The following is a 21,723-nucleotide window of genomic DNA, read 5'->3' as shown; positions in this document are numbered from 1 at the left end:
TCAGTTAAGCTGAAGTGTGTACATTTGCTTCATGAATAGGAATTCAAGATGCTGCAGGTGCAGGGAAACCAAATAGGTAATGTGCATTGAGTGAAGACGTGGCCACCTCCTCCTGGTGTGCCAACAACGTGCAAATACAGGGAAAGACTACTGAACATAGTCTTCAAGTCTCACATTTGCTTCAAGTCTTGCCTTTGGTAGAAATTTGGCTGCAGCAGGCCAACATCTCTGTCCTTAAAGGTATGGGAGAGGGATGGGAAATTTGCGGCCCTCCAGACTCCCCTGAGCCCCTGCCTGCATGGCCAATGGTAAGGGGAGATGGGAGCTGTAGCCCAGTGATATCTGGAGGGCCACATGTTCTTCAGCCCAATATAAGAGCACCTCCTATTTGGCCAGCGATAGACTCCCATGGTCCCTTGGCTTTCCATTATCATACAAGCTCTCCATCCCTGCCTCTGTGTGACCCCCCCCCCCCAAAAAAGCAGGGAAAATCTGCCCTGAATGATGATGGTAATGAAAAATGCCTTTCTGCTTGGTTTTTTTTAATAAAATATTTTATTTTAATATAGTGCACCCCCACAGCAGCTTTAGTCAAAGAGCAACGGCTCCTTCATGTAGTTTTCTTTCCACAAGGAAAAGGAAGACACTAGTCTTCGCCAGCTTCCCGTCCTGGCAGCGGAAAAAGTGCCTTTCTGCTTGTTGAAAGCACAGATTTCATCAAAGCCTCCCATCCCTCCTTCCTCATTTGTATAATGATCGTGGGGGTTTCACACTGAGGTGACAGAATTGGTTTTGCCATTATTGCTTTCTCCTTTTTCCATGCCTTTGACACACACATGCACCCTTTGATGACCCTTTTGTTCCAGGAGGTGCAAACTTACACCTTTTGATCTCAGGGCTGTGTGGCTTGGCTAGAGGGAAGGGAACAGGGACTCTGCCTTTGCTTAAGGAAAAAAGGAGCTGATGCCTGCCCCTCTTCACACAAGCCACAAGGGCAAGGCCATTGGGTCAAATGCCAGGCTTGTGTAGTCACTCTAGGCCAGGTATAAATGAGCAGGACTGCCCTTCACGAGGGGAAGAGGGCCTTGGTGCCTGAACAAGTTATTAACAGATCAGTCAACCCATTTTGCACCGGCAATGGCAAGGAAGTGGATCTGGTAAGGGCTGTTTGAAAGTGGAAGGCGGCAGACTCTATTCTGTGGGAGGAATTTAAGGAGAAGTTGAACACTGGGCGGCCATCTGTCAAGGAAGCCAACGTAAGAGGGTTCCCATATTTCAAATGCCGGACACAAATGCCGTTGAGATTTTCTTGGCAAAGTTGTGCCAACATCCAACTCAGGTGACTTGTCCCAAATCCTAAAGCTTGCCAGCCAGCATCATTTCACTGTGGCGAAGTTTTTAATCAGATGAATGTTTTCAATTCTGTTTATATTTATTCACAAGCTTTACTCCTGTCTTGTTGGATTGATGACCCCCCCCCCCGTTTTCTGTGTTTTATATGTATGTATTTTATGTTTACATTGCAACGGCCATTCAATGCACCCCCTACAATGGGTAGATGGGAGATAGACCAGCCCTTACTGGTAGAAAACCTGTTGTGTTGTTGGCAATATTGTCTTTTGGGACATGGAATACTGACACCAACTCTCTGGAAAGAGAACTTCGCCGAGGATGAATCTGTCTTTGCATCTCTGCCAAGTTCTACAGCTTGCCTTGCCTGCTTCATTAGCCCTTCTCTCTCCTTCTGCTGTTGTTTATCCAGAAAAATCTGCCTTGTGCTGTCACAAACCCTGAGGCTCATGTTGTACACTGGGCAGGAAGACATTTGCCCCTAAACTCCCCAAGCTGCTTGCTTCTTCCCCCACCTCCCCACAAGATCCTGGCCACCAGCTGCCTTGATTCCAGCAGAGATGCCCCTTTGTGCGGTGACTGAATAATCTGATTAGGAAGTGCTGTCCTCCCCGCCCCCCCCCCCATATTGCTGTTTAAAAACCAAATAAATGCTTTGCAATTGGGAAAGTGCTATCCATCTTGCTGCCTCCCACCCCTACCCGGTCGGCTTCTGCAGGGGCAGCAGGTCACAAAGCCAAGATGAGCAATACTGCCTCGAGCCCTACTGTGCGTGGCCGGCGCCTCTGTTCATAAAGAGAGATCAAAGGGAGCCATCCAGTGACAGCTTGGATGGACTTAGCTCTTTGAGGGTTCTCATAAACCTATCCATCACTAAGGGGAGTGGCAGCTGCAACTGAGATGGCAGACCGATGCAAGATTTGTCGTGGGCCCATCCTAAACCAGGATGAATCCAGGTCATTCATTCAAGGCACCCACCCAAATAATCCTGGGAACTATAGTTTTATTGCCCACAAAGCTACAATTCCCAGCACCCACAAAGGTTTCAGGGCACATGTTCTGCTTTATTTCCAGCTGGTGCAACTCCTTAAAGCTGCCTGCTGGAATCAGTAACTTTGTATACCACAACTGTTCCATTTGAGAGGGCTGTGGGGTACCACTTTAGCTGAGCTACAGCCCAAGGGTGCCTTTTCAAAGGGCAATAATGCTACAACATACACAGCATTGTAGGACAACTAATAAAGCAGAATGCTGTGTGGATGCTCCAGTATAAATCCACCACAAATGCACTATGATTGTGCAAATAATATGTTGCAGAACTCCTCCAACCCAACTCCCAGTCTAGAAGGGTTGCTTTTTAAAATATTTGCATATTTACAGTTATTTCCCTCCTTCAAGTAGCTCAAGGTGGTGTCCGTGGTTCTCCCAATTTAATCCCAAGCACCTGCAAGATCCTGCCCTGCTTTTGCCATCTTGGGGAAGCTCGTCCCCTCCTTCTGAGTGAGCTGATATTCCCCACTGACCCTGGGGCAAAGGAGGCACTGGAAGAGATGGGTGAGCTTGCTGCCTTTTGGGGGCTCCTATACCTTTAAGGCAGAGGATGGGAGCTGGGAAAGGGAGGGCGGGCCCCCTCCCCCAGCAAGCCCCGCCTCCGATTTTGCCTTTGAATTTATTTCATCCCATTGTGTAGCCTGGAGATCCCAGCCTGGGAAGCAGAGAGATCTTTGGCTTTGGGAAGGTAGAGGGAAACAGCACGGATCCTGCTCTCCAACAAGTTTGCATCATCTTTCTTTTCTTTGCAAGAAGAAGAAAAGCATCAGAGCCAGGTTGGAGGGAGAGAAGGTGTGTCTACTTTGGAGGAGATGGTGGTTAATTTTTAGCATTTGTTGATGGGAGGACCCTGGGGTGGCAGTGTCTGCATATAGTAGGCATCCCACCCACCCCCATTGCTGTTTGGCCAGGATTCTGGGGGATGGGGTGGGGTGGGGGGCAAATGCAACAGGGCAGAGGTGTGTCTGTGTGAGAGAGGGATTGTTGGGGATTGTTGGGGTTGGGGATTGTTTTTAGCATTTGAATTTAGCATTTTTAATATATGCTCTTATTGTTCTGTGTCAACCGCTTGGAAGTTTTGATGATTAAATGGTATATACATCTAATTGAATGAATGAATAAAAACAAAAGGTCATTATGTTATGATGTGTGGACTGGCCCGAAGGGGTCAAGATCTAGTCTTGCAGTAGAACTGGCATGTTAGAATCCTGAGGGTGTAGCATGAGCTGTGGAATGATTCCTTTTTCTATCATCTATTTTTCTATCATCTATCCATCCATCATCTAATTTATTTATTTATTTACTTACACTTGGTTGCTACCTTTCTTCCATGCAGAGCCTCTGCTTTCCTTTTTTTTTTTTTTTTTATAAATATTTTTTATTAAGTTTTCCATAATAATACATATTTAACAAATGATACCTTTGTTAACATCTTTTCATTCTGTCATAGACTCCCTCACGCCTCCCGCTTCCACTTGCACATTTAAAAATAAAATTTTTCAAAACAAATTATTAAATGTTCACAAACTCAATAATTTTGTTTAAACTCAAAATATAACTTATAAAATATGATTTAGTGATAGACAATTATCTTTGATCTGGCAACCTTGTTAGCATTCAACCAAATTACAATGTTTTTGTAAGTAAATCTTAAATTTCTTCCAGTCTTCTTCACTCCTTTCTTCTCCCTGGTCGCGGATTCTGCCTGTCATCTCGGCTAGTTGCATATAGTCCATCAGCTGCATCTGCCATTCTTCCAGCGTGGGTAGATCTTGGGTTTTCCAATTCTTAGCGATGAGTATCCTTGCCGCCGTTGTAGCATACATGAAAAATGTTCTATCTTTCTTTAACACATACTGGCCGACCATACCCAGAAGGAAGGCCTCTGGTTTCTTGATAAAGGTATACTTAAACACCTTTTTTAACTCATTGTATATCATTTCCCAAAAGGCCTTCACTTTAGGGCAAGTCCACCAGAGGTGAAAGAATGTTCCTTCATTTTCCTTACATTTCCAACATTTATTCTCAGACGAATGGTATATTTTGGCCAGTTTCACTGGGGTCATGTACCACCTATATGTCATTTTCATTACATTTTCCTTCAGTGCATTACATGCAGTGAAGTTCAGCCCGGTGGTCCACAACCTTTCCCAGTCCTCAAACATAATATTATGCCCAACATCCTGTGCCCACTTTATCATAGCCGATTTCACCGTTTCGTCTTGTGTATTCCATTTCAGCAACAAGTTATACATTTTTGACAATACCTGCGTCTTAGGTTCTAACAGTTCTGTTTCCAATTTCGATTTCTCCACCTGGAATCCTAACTTTTTATCATTCTTCCGGAGGCGGCGCGAAGGGTAATGGCTGCCCTTTCCTAACTGGGAAGGGAGCTCCGTCCGAGAACGGGTCGTCCGCTACGGCGAAGCGGAGACCCACATCGGAAAACTGCAGGCAGCAGAAGCCTGCAGTCTTGGGACCCGGCGGGCGCCAGGCGCAGCCCCCAAAACGTTGAAGGAACCCCGTAAGGGGCTCCGGATCGCGGAGGAGGCTGCGGCGCTGAGGGTCGTTCCGCAATCGGCGGGGTGAAGCCGCGGAGCCGTTGCCGGTGAGCGCTGACCTTTCTTCTTGTGACTGCTAAAACTGGAAAGGAAGAAATTCGTGAGTAAATGGGACTTATACTTTTAACACCCCGAAAACCCTGAAATTGGCTGAAAGCGGATTGACGATAAACAGGAAGTCCGTCTTCCGCTAACACTGAACTTGAAAGCAAAGAGCAGGAGGAGTGGAGACAAAGAGCCAATTTTCAAACTGACAGATCTGGCACCTATTTAACTATCGCATTGGGTGGATTAAGGACTAAAATTTGCTACTTTTTATTGGACCTATATGGAAACAAAGATACCTCTCTTCTGTCTGGCTTTTGGATACAATTAAAAGAAAGAACCCAGGCGCGGGTTTTGCCTGAGTAAGTGGCTGTCAGCCTGCAAAGCTGGATACTTAGATTCTGAACTTTGAAACATTCTGAGCTTGAACTGGTAACTTTGAAACTTTGGCTGTCTAAGCACTGATGGAAATATTGATGGGTTTTTAAGCCCTAACTCTGCCAAAATTTATATTGTGGAGATCTTTGGACATTGAACTGTACTTATTGATTTGATTTGATTTGATTTGGATATCTCTCTCCCTAAAGACATTATAAGCTCCCCCTAGAGGCATTGGGAATTAAAGCAGTGACTTTAATTTACTTTCTCTTTCCCGGCCTCCTGTTTGAATGTGAACATCTGGGTTGTTGCTTTCTCATGGGAACATTCAAAGTTGACCTTGGCTTATAGATAGCTCTGGAATGAGTGGAACAAGAAAAAAAGGGGGAAGAACAAAACAAGCTACTCTAACGTTATCTGCAGTCCCGCAGCGTAGATCATCTGTGCCTACTTTACCTTCTACTTTACCTCCTGAGGCAGAAGCGGCCTCCCTTCTTCAGTCAGGGGAGGGGGAGACTGAGGAACTGCAATTGGAAGAAATGGCCACAGGAGGAAGTGGCTCTATTTTGGAAAAGATCTTTGAAAAATTGGAGGCTCTGGACAAAAAAGTTGATCAGCAAACAGCAAAAATTGATCAAAACACAGAAAGCCTGAACAGACTAACTGGACAAGTTGCACAGAATGCTCAATCTATTGGAGAACTAAAAGAGGCTGTAGGTGAAAATCGGAAATTGGCTGAGGAGACCAGCCAAAGAGTGGGCCAGCTTGAAAAAGAAGTGAGACCACTCAGCAAACAAGTAGGGGAACATCAGATCTACTTTTCTATGACAGAACTTCGGAACAGGGAGGCCAACTTGAGGATACGTTCATTACCAGAAGTGGAAGAAGGCAACCTAGTCGAATTTTTAACTAAAGAATTTTCCAAGTTTTGGAATTTACAAGAAGAAGATTTTAAAATTGTATCTGCTTTTAGACTTGGAAGGCTTATAAGAAAAGAGAAACCCAGAGATTGCCTGATAATATTGAGATCAAAGGAGGAAAGGGACAAGATTTTGGGCCTGCACTACGGGAAGTCACTGGACATTTTGGACAGAAGAATTGAAATTTACAAAGATATTCCTAAACAGCTATTAGATCTCAGAGCAGAATACCAGGAACTAGCAAAACTGTTAAGGAGCAATTCGATTATCTTCAGGTGGGAGTTCCCTCAAGGAATATCGTTTACTTTTAGAGGGAGAAAGATTAAAATCAGAACATTAGAGGACAGAGACAAATTTTTGGCGGCACACGGAGAGGATCTTCACAAAGGACTTGAACTGCCTTCAGGGCCTGAACCTTCAGGGGGAACAGCACCCTCAGATCCTGAAAACTCGGAAAATAAAGCACTCCCACAGCAAGAATAACCAGATTTTTTCAGGATGTCTCTGCAACTTTTGAGTTGGAATATAAATGGCTGTAACATCCCAGAAAAAAGGAAAAAAATTTTTCACATATTAAGAAAGGAACAATTGGACATTATTTGCCTACAAGAAACACATGTGATTAGGCTCCACAGAAAAGTGCTAATAAACAAGAGACTTGGTCAGGAATTTATATCTTCGGACAATGTCAAAAAAAGAGGTGTGGTGATTTATGCAAAAGAGAGCCTGTCACCTAAATTTCTGTTTAAAGATGAACATGGCAGAATCCTAGCAATAGAAATACAGTTCCAAGGCGAAAAAATTTTGATATTAGGAATTTATGCCCCAAACGAAGGAAAATCGGAATTTTACAAGAAATTGCATGAGACTATGCTGGACTATCTGGACTATGACAACATCATCATGATGGGAGATATGAATGGAGTTGCTTCAACAAACATGGATAAGTCACAGAATCAAAATGTTACTAAAAACGGAAGATTACCAAAGACTTTCTTTGAAATGACAGACAATATGGACTGGATTGACATTTGGAGAGTGAGAAACCCCTTGGGAAGGGAAGGAACATTTTTCTCTGAGGCCCAGATGACATGGACAAGAATCGACCAAATATGGATAACTAGAGGCCTGGCTCCAAAGATCAGAAAGGTGGAAATATGCCCAAGGACATGCTCTGACCATAATGCCCTGAGAATGGATATGATATTGACTTCAACAGGTTCCTTCAGATGGAAGATGAATGATGGCCTGTTTAGAGACCAAGAGATTATCAAGAAGGCCCAAAAAGCACTAAAGGACTATTTTGAGATTAATATGAATACTACAATTGAAAAAAGAACTATCTGGGACGCGAGCAAGGCTGTAATGAGGGGGTTGCTGATACAACAGAATACGATAAAGAAAAGAAAGCAAAACGAAAAGAAAGATAAAATTTTGGAAAGAATTAAGGAATTAGAGAAGAAGTTAAGATCTAATCCAAAATCCCAGCCGATTCTAAGAGAAATCAAACTTCATCAAGCACAATATTCAACATTGATAAACCAGGAAATAGAATGGAAAATTAAGTTAATGAGACAAAAAACTTTTGAATCGGCAGATAAATGTGGAAAACTGCTAGCCTGGCAGTTGAAGAGGCGACAAAAGTTAAATACAGTGACAAATTTAGAGATAGAAGGAAGGAATATCCAGAACCCCGGAGAGATTAGAAAGTGCTTCCAGAGATACTTTAAAAAATTATATACCCAAGGGCCACAAGACGAAACCGAGATTAAACGATTCTTGGCATCAAATGGACTAGCAAAACTCTCAGAAGAAAATAGAACAATTTTAAACGGCAAGATAACACGACAGGAGATTGAGCAGGCCATCCAGAATATGAAACAGGGCAAATCGCCAGGACCTGACGGGCTGACCTCCAAGTATTATAAGACATTGAAAGACTATTTGATACAACCACTAATGGAGGTCAGCAATGAAATCATGGAGGGAAAGAAGGCGCCGGAATCGTGGAAGGAGGCTTTTATCACATTGATACCAAAATTGGAAACTGAAAAGAACCAACTCAAGAACTACCGCCCCATCTCCCTTTTGAATGTGGATTACAAAATATTTGCAGATGTTTTGGCAAGTAGATTCAAGAGGGTTTTAAATAAAGTAATTCATAAGGACCAGGCAGGCTTTCTCCCAGGTAGACATATGTATGCCAACACTAGGAATATTATAGACATATTGGAACTCTTACAAACAAACATAAATACAAGAGCAGTTTTAATCTTCATAGATGCGGAGAAGGCCTTTGACAACATTTCCTGGAAGTTTATGAAGGGGAATTTAAAAGAAATGGGAGTGGGGCGGGGGTTTGAAAATGGGATTGATGCAATATATTCAGAACAGAAAGCAAAATTGATAGTTAACAATGTGGTTACAGAAGAGTTTAAAATTGAGAAAGGGACACGACAAGGCTGCCCGATCTCCCCGTTACTGTTTATTTCAGTCCTGGAAGTGCTCCTGAACATGATTAGAGGGGATCAGCGGGTGGAAGGGATTCAGGTCGGAATGAAACAATACAAGCTTAAAGCCTTTGCAGATGATCTAGTTTTAACACTACAGGAGCCAGAATCTAGTACGAAAAGAGTTTTACAACTGATTCATGACTTTGGTCGAGTGGCTGGATTTAAACTAAACAAGCAAAAAACTAAGGTGTTGGGGAAAAACCTGACGGACACTGAGTCGGAACGGTTTCAGAGAGAGACAGAGTTGACTGTGGTTAAGAAAGTGAAATACCTAGGGGTAAACATTACAGTTAAAAAATTTGAGTCTGTTTAAAGACAATTATGAAAAATGCTGGTCTGAAATTAAGAGGGACTTGGATAGCTGGTCAAACTAAAACTTTCCTTGTTAGGACGAATAGCTGCCATCAAGATGAATGTATTGCCAAAAATGTTGTTTTTATTTCAGACACTGCAGATTGTTGACAAAACGGAGTGCTTCCGGAAGTGGCAAAAAGATATCTCCAAATTTGTCTGGCAGGGCAAAAAGCCCAGAATTAAGTATAAGATATTAACAGACGCAAAAGAAAGAGGGGGCTTTGCCCTGCCAGACTTAAAACTGTACTATGAAGCCGCAGCTTTCTGCTGGCTAAAAGATTGGCTACTTCTTGAGGACACGGACGTGTTAGATTTGGAAGGTTTTAACAACGCATTTGGGTGGCATGCATACCTATGGTACGACAAGGCTAAGATTTATAAGGGTTTCAAGAACCATATTGTCAGAAAAGCAATATTTAATGTTTGGACTAAATACAAAGACTTACTAGAGAACAAAACACCGAGGTGGCTGTCCCCTCTGGAGGCTAAGGCTTTAAAAAGACCCAATATGGAGGCCAGATGGCCGAAATATTGGGAAATAATAGAAAAAGATGGAAATAATTGGAAACTGCAGAGTTTGGAAAAAATGAAAGGTAAAGTGCGAGACTGGCTACATTATGCTCAGATTCAAGAAATTTTCAGAGCCTCTGCTTTCCAATTGGTCTCTCATCCAGGCACTGACCAGACCCCCGACTTGCTTAGCTTCATCAGAGTAGGGACTGAACCATTAAAATGGTTCATTAAAAGTTAACACAGCAGGAAGAAAGGTTTTTAACTCCCCCTTTTCCCTCTTGAGCTATTTGTTTACTTGCAGGGAAATTTTATTGGTCTGCTTGTTTTCAAAGCCCGCCCTGCAGAGCATTCCAGAGTGGTTGCCCCCACCTCTTGTCCAAAGTGGTACATGCCATTCTGCCACCTTAGAACCTGAGCATCTTGTTCCCCTTTTGCTCTGTGATATGTTTAGACCAGGTTGGATATTGGCTAAAGAAGGTGGGGGTGTGGTATTTGGGTGACGGGCATGATTGTGCTTGTGCACAAAGGAAGGCCTTAGAAACTAGGAATCCATGAGTGGTGCTTTGATGCGTAGCCGTCACCTGGAGTTTTGAGCCTTCAAAAATGTTTCATGTGGTCCTCATAAGCTTCTTCCACCAGCCTGCCACATTGACAGTCAGGGTGATTATTGCAGAATGATAAAAATGTAACCTCGCTTTTTTAACCTATTGAGTTTGCTTCTGGGCAGACCAGGAGTCTCAGGATGGTGCCCCCAGCAGGGATAACATAGCACTGTGAATCAGAAAGCCTCCAGTTCAAACGGCACCTCTACCATGAACACAGTAAGTGGTAAAGTTATCTGCTTTACATGCAGAATGTCCAGGTCCAATCCCTGGCATCTCTAGGTAGGGCTTGTAGAATCTCCCCATCTGAAACCCCGGAGAGCTGCTGCCTGTCAGTGTGGGCAGTACTGAGCTAGATGGACAGTGATCTGACCTATAGTCAGTATAAGACAGCTTTCTCTGTTCCTATGTATGTTCCCCTATGTCCTCTAATGGTTGTTGGCATCCGCCTGTCTCGAGAGGCAATAGAGTGCCTTCAGGAGGTGAAATCAAATCACTGCATTAGCAAGTGACCTCCCTGGGTTGCAAGCCTGGGCTGTGTGGGTGTGGAGGTCCTGGGCCTCCCAGACGGCTCTTGGCCTTGCTGATCTAGTCCAAACAGAAGCAGTGTGCCATGGATATTGGCCTGCTCCATGTTCCCTAGGCTTGGCAGAAGATCAGGAAGAAGACCTTCCTCCATCGTGTGACTCTTCAAAGGAGCAGAGTGTCAGCGAGGGGGTGGGTCAGACATAGCTCAGTGCAGAAGGGTGCAGGTTCAATCCCTGGCATCTTCAGACAGGACTAGGAGAGACTTGCTGAAACCCTGGAGAGCTGCTGCATGTCAGTGTAGACTGTACTGAGCTAAATGGATCAAAGGTCTGACTCTCTATGAGGCAGCTTGTCATGTTTCTACCCTCCCCACCTCACCAATGCTCATAAATGGCCTAAGAAAAAGGCATAGGAATATGCCTTATGGCAGGCCAGACTGTTTGGCCAATTGGCCCAGAACTGCTTGCTCTATCTGGCAGCATTTCTCCAGGGCCCTGGGCAGGGGTCTTTCCTGCCACCTGTGATCCTTTTAACCTAAACCTTCTGCATGTAAAGCATATCCTGTTCTACTGATCAGTGGTCCCTATCAGATCTCTTAGCCTTAATTCCCACATTTGTCAATATTATTATTAATTTCTTACCTGCCTTTCACCACGAAGTTGCAGAGTGAGTTGCAGCAACTGAAGAATACAGTATTAAACTCAGTTAAAACTATTTACATACCGTATTTTTCGCCCTATAGGACGCACTTTTTCCCCTCCAAAAATGAAGGGGAAATGTGTGCGCGTCCTATGGGGCGAATGCAGGCTTTCGCTGAAGCACGGAGAGCGAGAGGTGTCGGTGCGCACCGACCTCTCGCTCTCCAGGCTCCAGGAAGCTATCCGCAAGCCTTGCGTGCCCGGGAGCGTGGAGCATGGGGCGCCCTTTGGAGGATGCCCCGTGCTTCGCGCACGTGTCGGCAAGTCTTGCGCACCGGGGGGAGCTCCCCCCGGGCGCGCAAGGCTTGCGGGCGGCAGCCTGCAGCGCGGAGCACGGGGAGTTCCTCCAAAGGGGGGAAAGCAGCCTGCGAATAGCAGCCTGCCGCTCGGCGGGCGAGTCGCCTTGAAGCAGAGCGCCCCGCGCGCCAGACAGACATCGGCCAGCCCCACAAGCTTGGGGGACAGCGGGGAGGCGCAGCGCCGCCATCCCACTGTTCCCCGACCTGGTTTTGGGGGGGAAATAAAGAAAATTTCCCCCCTTTATTCCCCCCCCCAAAAGTAGGTGCGTCCTGTGGGACGAAAAATACGGTATATGGAAATAATGCTGACTTACCTTACAGGGTTATTGTAAGGATACATGAAGACTCTTGAACACGCAGTGCTGAGCCCCACGAGAGTTTAATATGGCAACCTTTCTAGGGCTAAGTAGTTCTTGGTTGGGTTGGAACGTCATCTCTGCCACCTTGATCTTTGTGGAAGGAAGGAAGGCTGTAATTAACAAAACAGAGTCAATGTTTGGATTTCTGCCTTAACCAGCTGCTCCGATAGAAATGGTGACGCTTAAAGAGTTTTGAGGATGGAATGGCTCAGGTGGGCTTCATTCGCTGAACCCGGTACTGTCCTCCAGGTTGAGGCTCCCCAGGGTTAATGTGTCCAGTTTGTACACCCAGAAGTTTGGCATAGTTTGGCATTTATGTAGCCATTACTGGTGAACCTGTGGTTCAGAACTGACATGCTGAGTGACTGGTTTGAACTGTTTTGGCAACTTTAGTGTTTTAACAACCCAAATCCTAAAAAAGAACCTAGAGCAAGCTTACATGAAGTGCTGCATAATGCTTGTATAACTATATAGTAATCCATGTTAAGAGATTGTGAACACTGTCCTAGGGCTGGTAATTGATTTGTAATCCTTGCATTCCAAATCTACTGTATATAGTCCTCTCTCCAAAGAGCTCATGGTGGCATACATTGACCTTCCTTTTCTCTCTCTTTATGGCAACCCTGTGAGGAACATAGGAGGCTGCCTTAATGCCAGCTCAGGCTATTGGCCTATGGAGCTCAGTATTGTCTCTGCTGGCTGGCAGCTGTTCTTCGGGGTTTCAGAGAGAATGCTCCCAGCCCTACCTGAAGATCCCAGGGGTTGAACCTGGGACCTTCTGCATAGAAAACACAACACTCTACCACTGAACTACATACAGCCCTTTAAATGGGAAGGTGAGCTTTGCAAGAGTGAGGACCTGAATTCTGGTTTGCCTGCTCTCTGACCACTACACTACACTATACCACATGGGCACACTAATCTGTTTCTTCCCATTTTGCTCTTGTGGAGGAACGTTACTAGGCAGATTTTATTCTCTCTAAGCAAACTGCAGTGTTCTAATAATTACCTCTTTCCTTCATCACCAGCCAGGATCATTCGCAATTGGAGTTGTGTTGGAAATGACCCCTCGGGATTCTCCCAGTGCCATCCTGGGCGCTTGGGAGCTCCTCTTCCTCCTTGTTGCCCCTCTCTCCGGCCAGCTGTGCCCAGTCCCTTGCGAGTGCTCAGAACCGGCCCGCACCGTGAAGTGTGTCCAGAAAGAGCTGACTTCCATCCCAGCTGGCATTCCTGGATATACCCGCAACCTCTTCATAACCGGCAACCAGATCACCCACATCGGCAGCCAGGATTTCAAAGGGCTGCCAAATTTGGTCACGCTCTCTCTGGCCAGCAATAGGTAAAGCTCGCTAGAAACTGGGGAGCGGTGCTCAAAAGAAAGTGGAACCAGAGGAGGGGACACACACACACACACACACACACGAATGTAAGAAGCTACCATATACCAAATCAGAACATAGGCCCATCTTGTCTGCACTGACTGGCAGCTCTCCAGGGTTTCAGATAGGGTTCTCTCCCAGCTCTATCAGGAGATACTGGGCATAGAGAACTAGGAACATCTGCATGCAAAGCAGATGCTCAACTGAACTTCCCCTACCCACTTTTTTTTAGAAGGCAATGGAGTTCATACTGTGTTTGAAATTAAGGAACTCAACAGAGGAAATGAAATAGGCCTAGGGAGGAGCGTGGCCTAGGGATAGTTTGGAAGGCCACACAGAGAGTTGCCTAGTGTGGGTGGCATTTAGTGCTCAAGCCTGAGCTCTTCCACTGTGTTTATGGTAATTTGAAGCAGTCATGGCTTCCCTCAAAGAATCCTGGGGGAAGTAGCTTGTTGAGGATGTGGAGCAGCGGTTCTCAACCTGTGGGTCCCCAGATGTTGTTGGACTACAACTCCCATCATCCCTGAGCTCTGGCCTTGCTAGCTAGGGGTGATGGGAGTTGTAGTTCAACAACATCTGGGGACCCACAGGTTGAGAAAGGCTGAGTGGAGAGTTGTTACGATGCCCCATCTCCCCTCACGGAGCTGCAATTCCCAGAGTGGCTTATGAAATCAATCCCTCTTCCCAAGGAACTCTGGGAAATTTAGCTCTGTGAGCTGTAAATGTTTATAATGTACAAAGCAGGTGGGACCACTGAGAGCTTTTAATACAAATATATAAATATGTAGATGTCGTCTCAGAAAAGGTATTCTCCCTTCTCTCACAACAGCTTCTTCCACCATAGCACCTTGTGTACACACACCCCCCACCTAAAAATAAAGTATGGCTTTTGATTTACAACTATTGCTTCTGTTCTTATTCAAATGTTATGCCCATATATCCCCTGACCAGGGGTGTGCCCCATTCAAGTCACTGGGGCTTACTTCTGAGTAGACTTATGTAAGATTGCACTGCTGATTTTGAATAGACAAGTATCGTGAGAAGTTTCTCTTCTTCTTTCTTAATACTAGAACCCGGGGTCATCCAGTGAACCTGAATGTCAGGAGATTCAGGACAGGAAAAATAGAGTATCTGTTGCGCCTTCTGTAGCATTCACCCGGAGTCAGTGTTCCCTGGTCTGTGCTTACATGTCCTGCCACCTTTGCTTTGGAGATAACAGGCATTACCATGGCAACAGGCTTGTCGGAGACTGCAATTAAAGCTCTAGACTGATGCTCTGGTGCCCTGCCTCCTTTTCATTGGTGGCAGGGAGTATAAGGGGCAACCAAACTCACTGACTTCTGAGGTCTTTGTATCAGAGGCACGAGGCCTCTGCAACCATCCAGGAGGCTGGCTGGGATAGCTGCAGTGCCTGCCAAAAGCTTAGGTCTGAGTGCAAAGGGGCCAAGGAAATGAGCCTTTTAAAAAGGATAACGGGCTCTTCCAAAGACTCTCCTGTGGAACTGGGAACCAACAGCTCTCAGGAACATTATTATTATTTTTCAATTTATATCCTCCCAAAGAAGCCCAGGCAGCAAACACATTACTAATAAAAACATTTTCAAAAGCACTCTAAAAACAGTTTAAAAGCATTCTCTCAACCAGTGATTTCAAGGTTGCCAGAAACTGGACCTTCCAGTTTTTAACCTGCTGAAAGGCAATTAACGTAGGAGACAGATGCACTGGACCAGGGAAGGCATTCTGTATTGGGGAAAAGGCCCTGTCTTGTGTCAGGCAGCTCCTAGTGGCAGCGCCACCACCAATAAGGCCTCACCTCCTGATTGCAGGATCTGCGATGACTGACATTGGGAAGGTGCTCTTTTACGCACATTGGTCCCCACAACCAGATATATCCTTCTGAAATTAAATAATTTTATTTTTTTTATTTTTACATCTAATTCCACCTCAAAAAAGAGCAACCAAACTTCATTATTGAATAAACAGCAAGGTTATTTATTTGCCACTTAATGCCAAATAACTGGTATAGAAGTATAAAAACCAAACACAAGCAATGAAGTAGAAACATCCATCATCGAAGTAAAACAATTAAAGCACACAGTAAAGTGATCCTGTTAAAACATCTATCATTAAAATATGCTCTAAAACAATCCCATTAAAACAAGGACTTGGGCCAAGAAATAAAGGGAAGGGCCATCTGCTCAATCTACGTTCCTGTTGATCCACTTTTCTACATGCAATGAGTTTTTAATGTGACAGATCACTAATATATGATACCGTCTTCACTTTGCTGTGTAAGGTGATGCAGCCCACAATTCTCACTTCGCTTTGAAATGAGGCACAGCGAAATATCTCAACCAAAACTTTTCCAAAGTGAATTGTTTTAAATTATTTTTGGCAGTTGAATCACATCCAGCTCCCCAGCTCTGGAAAGCTAGGAATACCCACCCAAGATCTCATCAGAAGTCAGATGGTTCTGTGAGATCTTGCGAGAACATCCCAGAACTGGTGCACCAATTAATCATCATCATCATCATCATCATCATTATATGCCACCCATCTGACTGGGTTGCCCCAGCCACTCTAGACAGCTTCCAATAAATTAGGCACATTGACCACAGGAAAACATTAAAAACTTCCCTAAACAGGGCTACCTTGCTTGCACCCCCCCAAGGTAGAGAGCTTAGAAGCTCGTTTTACACCAATCCTCAGTGTGTTATCATTGAGACGTTATTACAGAATGATTTAGGTTTGGTCTTTCCTCTCTCTCTCTCTCTCTCTCTCTCTCTCTCTCTCTCTCTCTCTCTCCAGGATTAACACCATAGAGTCACAGGCCTTCTCTACTCTCCAAAGCCTGCGTTACTTGGACCTGAGTCATAATCTTTTGGCTGCCATCCACCCCAATGCTTTCAACGCTAGGAACAACTCCATCCAAGAGCTGAACCTCAGCCACTCGCTATGCAACTCCTCCGCCATCCGCGCTGTGGCGAATGCCCTGGCCCAGGGGGGCTTCCAGAACCTCTCCAGGCTGGAACTCCCCAGCAATGAAATTGTCTACTTGCCAGGTGGCATGTTCTCCACGCTCTCCAAGCTCGAGCATTTAGACTTGAGGAATAATTCCTTGGTGGACATCAAGAACTCCACCTTTGTTGGCCTTGATCTTAAGTACCTTGATTTGACCTCGAATTCCTTCAAGACCCTGAGGAGAGAAGCGTTGTCTGCCCTCAGGAGGCAATCACACCTCCGCCTCTTCCTGAAGGACAACCCCTTTGTATGCAACTGCGACATAGAAGACCTGGTGAAGTGGCTGAACCAGAGCCGGCTGGTGGTGGATGTGGAGAAGTTAGCTTGTGCCTTCCCACAGGAACTGAAAAATGCCTCCCTGGTGGAATTGGCTGGGGCAGATCTGGAGTGCCACACCAGCCAGCATGGCGAAAATGTTCTTCAGACATCCTACGCGGCTTTAGGTGCAGTCCTAGGAGTCATTGGTGTCATCTTCCTCTTTGTGCTTTACTTGAACCGTAAGGGTATCAAGACATGGATGAACAGCATGAGGGATACCTGCCAAAGTCTGATGGAGGAGTATCAGTATCGCTATGAAATAGACTCCGATCGCCACATCACGCAGGTTTCGGCACTGGATGTATAATGCTGTTGATAACTTGGGGGAGGGGGCTTTCCAATGTTCCTTTGCTGTGTCTATCAGGCACCCTGAACTGATGGCACCCATAGTTTTTGGAAGTGGGCTGTTTAGAATTGCCTTCTCTGCCGTTGAAAACCCAAGCCAATTAAGACAGAGGGACCTGTGGATCAAAACTCTGGGTGTGGCCTCAAAGAGCCTCCTTTTATATTCATCCTTAACATTCTGCAGGTGGTTTGGCTAATTTGAAACGCAAAAGGAAGAGCATATCGCAGTTTTACGAGCCAGCTCTGCAGAGAACGGAAAGAAGATGTCACCATTCCGATGGGATGTGCTGTCACCAAAACGTTTAGCCTCCTGGAGGACCAGGAGTCTGGAATCTTATCCTGTTGAGTCTTAAATATTCTGGGGAGTCTATTTTTGTCCTGTTTCAACAGGATCCGTTATCTGTCTTGCTCACTGAGTAACAGGTCCATGAGATGGTGTGGTGCTTATGTCAGACATGGCCAAATAACTTTGGTCTTCATAAAGGACCTCTTTCAGCAACTGCACCGCTTCCGAGGACACATGGGGGAATGCTATGGTGGTATGCTTGGTCAAAGGCCCCAAACCTCCAGCATGCTAAGAATAAGCATTCTTGAGGGAAGACTAGCTTAGAATCATATAGTTGGAAAGGACCTTGAAGGTCATCTGGTTCAATCCCTACTCAGTGCTGGATGCAACTACAGCATCCCTGGCAGATAGTCATCCAGCTCTGCTTAAATAAATACCTTCGGTAAAGGACAGCCCACCACAGTCTGCTCCACTATGAAAAAGCTCTGTTGGGTATTTTCTCCTGACGTCAAGCTGAAATTTGCTTCCCTGCCTTCTCTGCCCATTGTTTCTCACCTCTCTGCCATACAATTTTTCCATGTGCAAGGAACTTGTGACAGCATTAAATCTTGCCATTGTCTTACCCTTCACCTTCATTCCCCAATAGTACAGTTATAGGAGAGCTGCTATACATTCTTTTTCTGAGCATAGAGATCAGCCTGTGGCAAAATCCACAGCATTAGTCCACTGAACAACAGAGGCATCTTATTTGTCTCTTCCTTCTTAACTAGAAACTGATGGGTCTGTTCTTCTCCTTGCTGGTATCAGTAGTGTGCTCATCAGAAATCAAGTAGGGGCTCTTCACTGGGTTTTGGAATAGTGTTGGCAAACTCCACAACAATGCTGCTAAATTCAAGAGTACATTCTCTGTCCCACCCTTGGGTCTTCTGAACAAAAACAGTGCCTGGTGCAAAGAGCTGACTTTGATCATGGTTGAAAGCATTTGCTTTGAGCTGTCATTCCTTTTGTTTTCAAATCCAGCTCAGCCAAAGAATCAGCTGTGTGGCCTCAGAGACACTGTCCTCTCTTAGCTTGGTCAGCAACGTGGTGATGTGAACAATAGCCATGTCAATGATAATGGTCCACCTACCTTGCAGGGTCATTGTAAGAACTACTGAGAAGTGTATATATGCCAAGTGTTTTACTTCCTGCAGTGGCCCTTGTAGATAGGGATGGGGAACTTGTAACCTGTAGGGATGTAGCAACCTTTTTCCAACTCCCATCAGCTCCAGCCTGGATGGCCAATGGCCAGAGATGATGGGAGGTGAAGTCCAACATCTTAAGAGCCGCAGCTTCCTCCTCCCAATCATAGAACCATTTTGAAGGGCAGTGGGAAACTCTTGAAAAGTCGAGCTTAAGTAACAGAAATCTCACTGAATTTAACAGGGAGTAAACATAGAGAGGGTTGCAGCCAAAGTTATGCAACACTGATCTCCTTTCCCCAGGAGTTCTAAGGAGGAATAAATACATTTTCTCCTGCTGGTCTTAAGCATATAGCTGTTTGCCCCCCCCCCCAATGTATTGCATTTAAGGGCAATAATTTCAAAATTAGAACACTCTAGGATATTTTCAACATGTCCACAAACAATTGTAGGAGGACACAACTCAAAAAATAAAATGCAAGTTTGTCCTTACAGGGAAATATTACTTTGTTCTGATTTTCAGTACTTAACACAGTGCCTGCTGTTGTGACAGACAGGCACCAACGAGGGTGCAATTTTATTACTCTTCTTTTTTATTACTCTTCTTCTGATACCAGAAGGGGAGACAAAATAATGACAATCACAAAGCATAAAGCATTTCAACTAATGCAACAAATATTTAACAAACAAACAAAAAACTGAGGCAAGACTTGTTTCAGTGATTAAAGCAAGAGAAGAGTTTGGATTTGATATCCCGCTTTATCCCTACCCTAAGGAGTCTCAAAGCAGCTAGCATTCTCCTTTCCCTTCCTCCCCCACAACAAACACTCTGTGAGGTGAGTGGGGCTATGAGACTTCAAGAAGTGTGACTAGCCCAAGGTCACCCAGCAGCTGCATGTGGAGGAGCGGAGACGTGAACCCAGTTCACCAGATTACGAGTCCACCGCTCTTAACCACTACACCGCACTGGTTCTCAGTGTGATTATGGACCACAAAGAGAGAACAGCACCAAAACCCGCAGCCCCTGCAATAACTCCACCCACTTAACATTTTTGTATAGCAATACGTTTGGCAGTGCAGTGACGTTACACCCATTTTCTAAACTACTTCGCTGGGTGCTGCTAGCGCAGGTGGAGAAATCCACAACACAGGAGTATCACATCATGTGTTCTCTCTCATGTTAACGGTGGGAGGGGGGATGTAGGGTCTGCATCAGCATCTCCTTTGGCAATGGCCTTTGACTGAGTGCAAGCTTGAGCTCAAATGGCTCGTTTAGATTTTCTCATGTCACGTAACCACTTTTGTTCAGGAAAGGATTTTGTTCACAAAGCTTTGTTTTGCCAAAACTTCCGTCTTTCAGCCGCTTCAGTTTGGTCCTCCTCAGACATGTCCGCCAGTGGCATTGCTTTCACGTTAGAAAGGGAATCATGGATTATTTTTTCACCTTCCTGCGTCTCTCTGTAGCATTTCTTATAGTCCATGTTTTGGAACTCCTCCAACTCCCAAGGCCTTTGCCTTGGCATTCTCACATGTTTGAGGAAAGTAGCTAGCTCTGCCACACGGGTTCCAAAACTCTGGTCTCACAAGTCCCCTTTTTCACACAATGCAGCATTCTCAGGGTGTCCTCTGTGGTTAGCGCTGCGACATGCAAGTTATTCGTGGTGGAAATCTGGTCGGTGAGTGTGGCTGGTTCATGAAAGTGAGTAGCAAATATTTAAAAAGCTATTTTGCTGGCAATAAATTCTGAGTTTGCCCATGCCAATCCAAACCCATCATACGTAAGATGTTCCTTTCCCAAGCTCATTGATGATTAGCATAAAGTGTTCGGTTGCAATCCTGGCAGATGTAGGTGGATATTCTTTCCATGTTTGATGAAGGTGTGTGCCCCCCCCCGTGCTGCCCTGCAGTTCCCCTGCCGTACTATAGCCCCCCCCCATGCCGCTCACTGCCCTTGCTGTTCTTTGCTACTGCATGCTACCATCTTATCCCCAGAACTCACAAAAACAGACTTCCAAAGGGCCAAGAAGTGAATGTAGTAAAAAAAAAAAAGACAACAGAAGTAGTGTACATAGCTTATGATGAAACTTAAGCAGACAATGTCATTTGGGTAGGTTCATAAGGATATTGTCCAGCCTGCAGAAACCTGACCAGCCTTTAGACCTACATAGCAACAGTAAGGAACCTCCCTTCTCAGAAGAAAAACAAATAGGGTGAAATAGAGCAGGAAAAAAGTTTTCAAATCCAACATAAGAAGAAAATTGAGGGTCAGCTTCTTCCCCCCCCCCCCACTTATAGATGACCAAAGAGGGGACCTCAGCTCCTGCTACCAATGCAAAATCATTGCTGTGCTGAATCTTAAATTGTGGGTTGGTGTTATTTTTTGTCAAAATGCAAACAAGGCCATTTTGCTTTTGAAATAAGGCACTGGACTTCAGTCCCATACCTCGAGACAAGTGAAAAGGCCCCAGAAGGAAACAGCTTTATGGAAAAAGCAGCTGCCTTTCCCCTTCACTTATTTCCCTTCTCATGGGAGGATCAATTTTAAAGGCCTAGTTGCCCCCCAAAAGCCCACTTAGACCTAGGAGACTTGCTCCTCACAGGAAGCAACATTTGTTCTCTACTTAAAACGCTAAGTCGGATTCTGTGCCCAGTGGGGTTTAGACAATGCTATGTGTCTTGTGTGTGACCATCAGAGGCATCAGGGCCTTGCATTTCATTCTGTTATGTTTTGGAGGAAACAGCTCCCAACATGGGGTCAAGCCTTCATCATTGTTGCTGCCACCACACTCCTTTTTCAGTAGTGAGATGTGTTGAGGGGATGCATAGAAATGGGGAGGGGGCATTGCTGAGAGGAGGAGGCATTGCTGAGAGGTAGAGTACATGCCTTGAATGCAGAAGCCCCCTAGGTTTATGGTTAGGTGGACCAACTATCAGAATGCACAAGGCAGCTTTAGAAATTATTCATGCGGTGAAAGAATCATATACTCACTTGTAAATTTTTTTCCTCTGGGCAAACAGTGAAT

At 45.0% G+C, this 21,723-nt stretch overlaps 1 protein-coding gene across 3 annotated transcripts; it reads left to right on the top strand.

Moving 5' to 3' along the window:
• Window positions 1-237: 237 nt before the first annotated feature.
• Window positions 238-21,183, top strand: LOC310849926 (trophoblast glycoprotein-like). Of its 3 annotated transcripts, XM_083750924.1 has the most exons (4): window positions 238-3,192; window positions 12,801-13,006; window positions 13,199-13,509; window positions 16,358-21,183. In XM_083750924.1, exons 3-4 carry the CDS (start codon window positions 13,232-13,234, stop codon window positions 17,193-17,195), a joined length of 1,116 nt encoding a protein of 371 aa, XP_083607050.1. In that variant the 5' UTR covers window positions 238-3,192; window positions 12,801-13,006; window positions 13,199-13,231; the 3' UTR covers window positions 17,196-21,183. The 3 variants fall into 3 exon arrangements, with proteins under 3 accessions (XP_083607050.1, XP_083607049.1, XP_083607048.1); XM_083750923.1 differs by lacking the exon at window positions 12,801-13,006 and having other exon boundaries at window positions 13,203-13,509; XM_083750922.1 differs by lacking the exon at window positions 12,801-13,006 and having other exon boundaries at window positions 239-3,192.
• Window positions 21,184-21,723: the final 540 nt, after the last annotated feature.

Source organism: Podarcis gaigeae, assembly GCF_964106915.1.
Source record: "Podarcis gaigeae genome assembly, chromosome: 8".
Lineage (NCBI taxonomy): Eukaryota > Metazoa > Chordata > Lepidosauria > Squamata > Lacertidae > Podarcis > Podarcis gaigeae.
The sequence above is the reverse complement of the archived record's forward strand: the minus strand, read 5'-3'. Positions and strand labels throughout refer to the sequence as shown.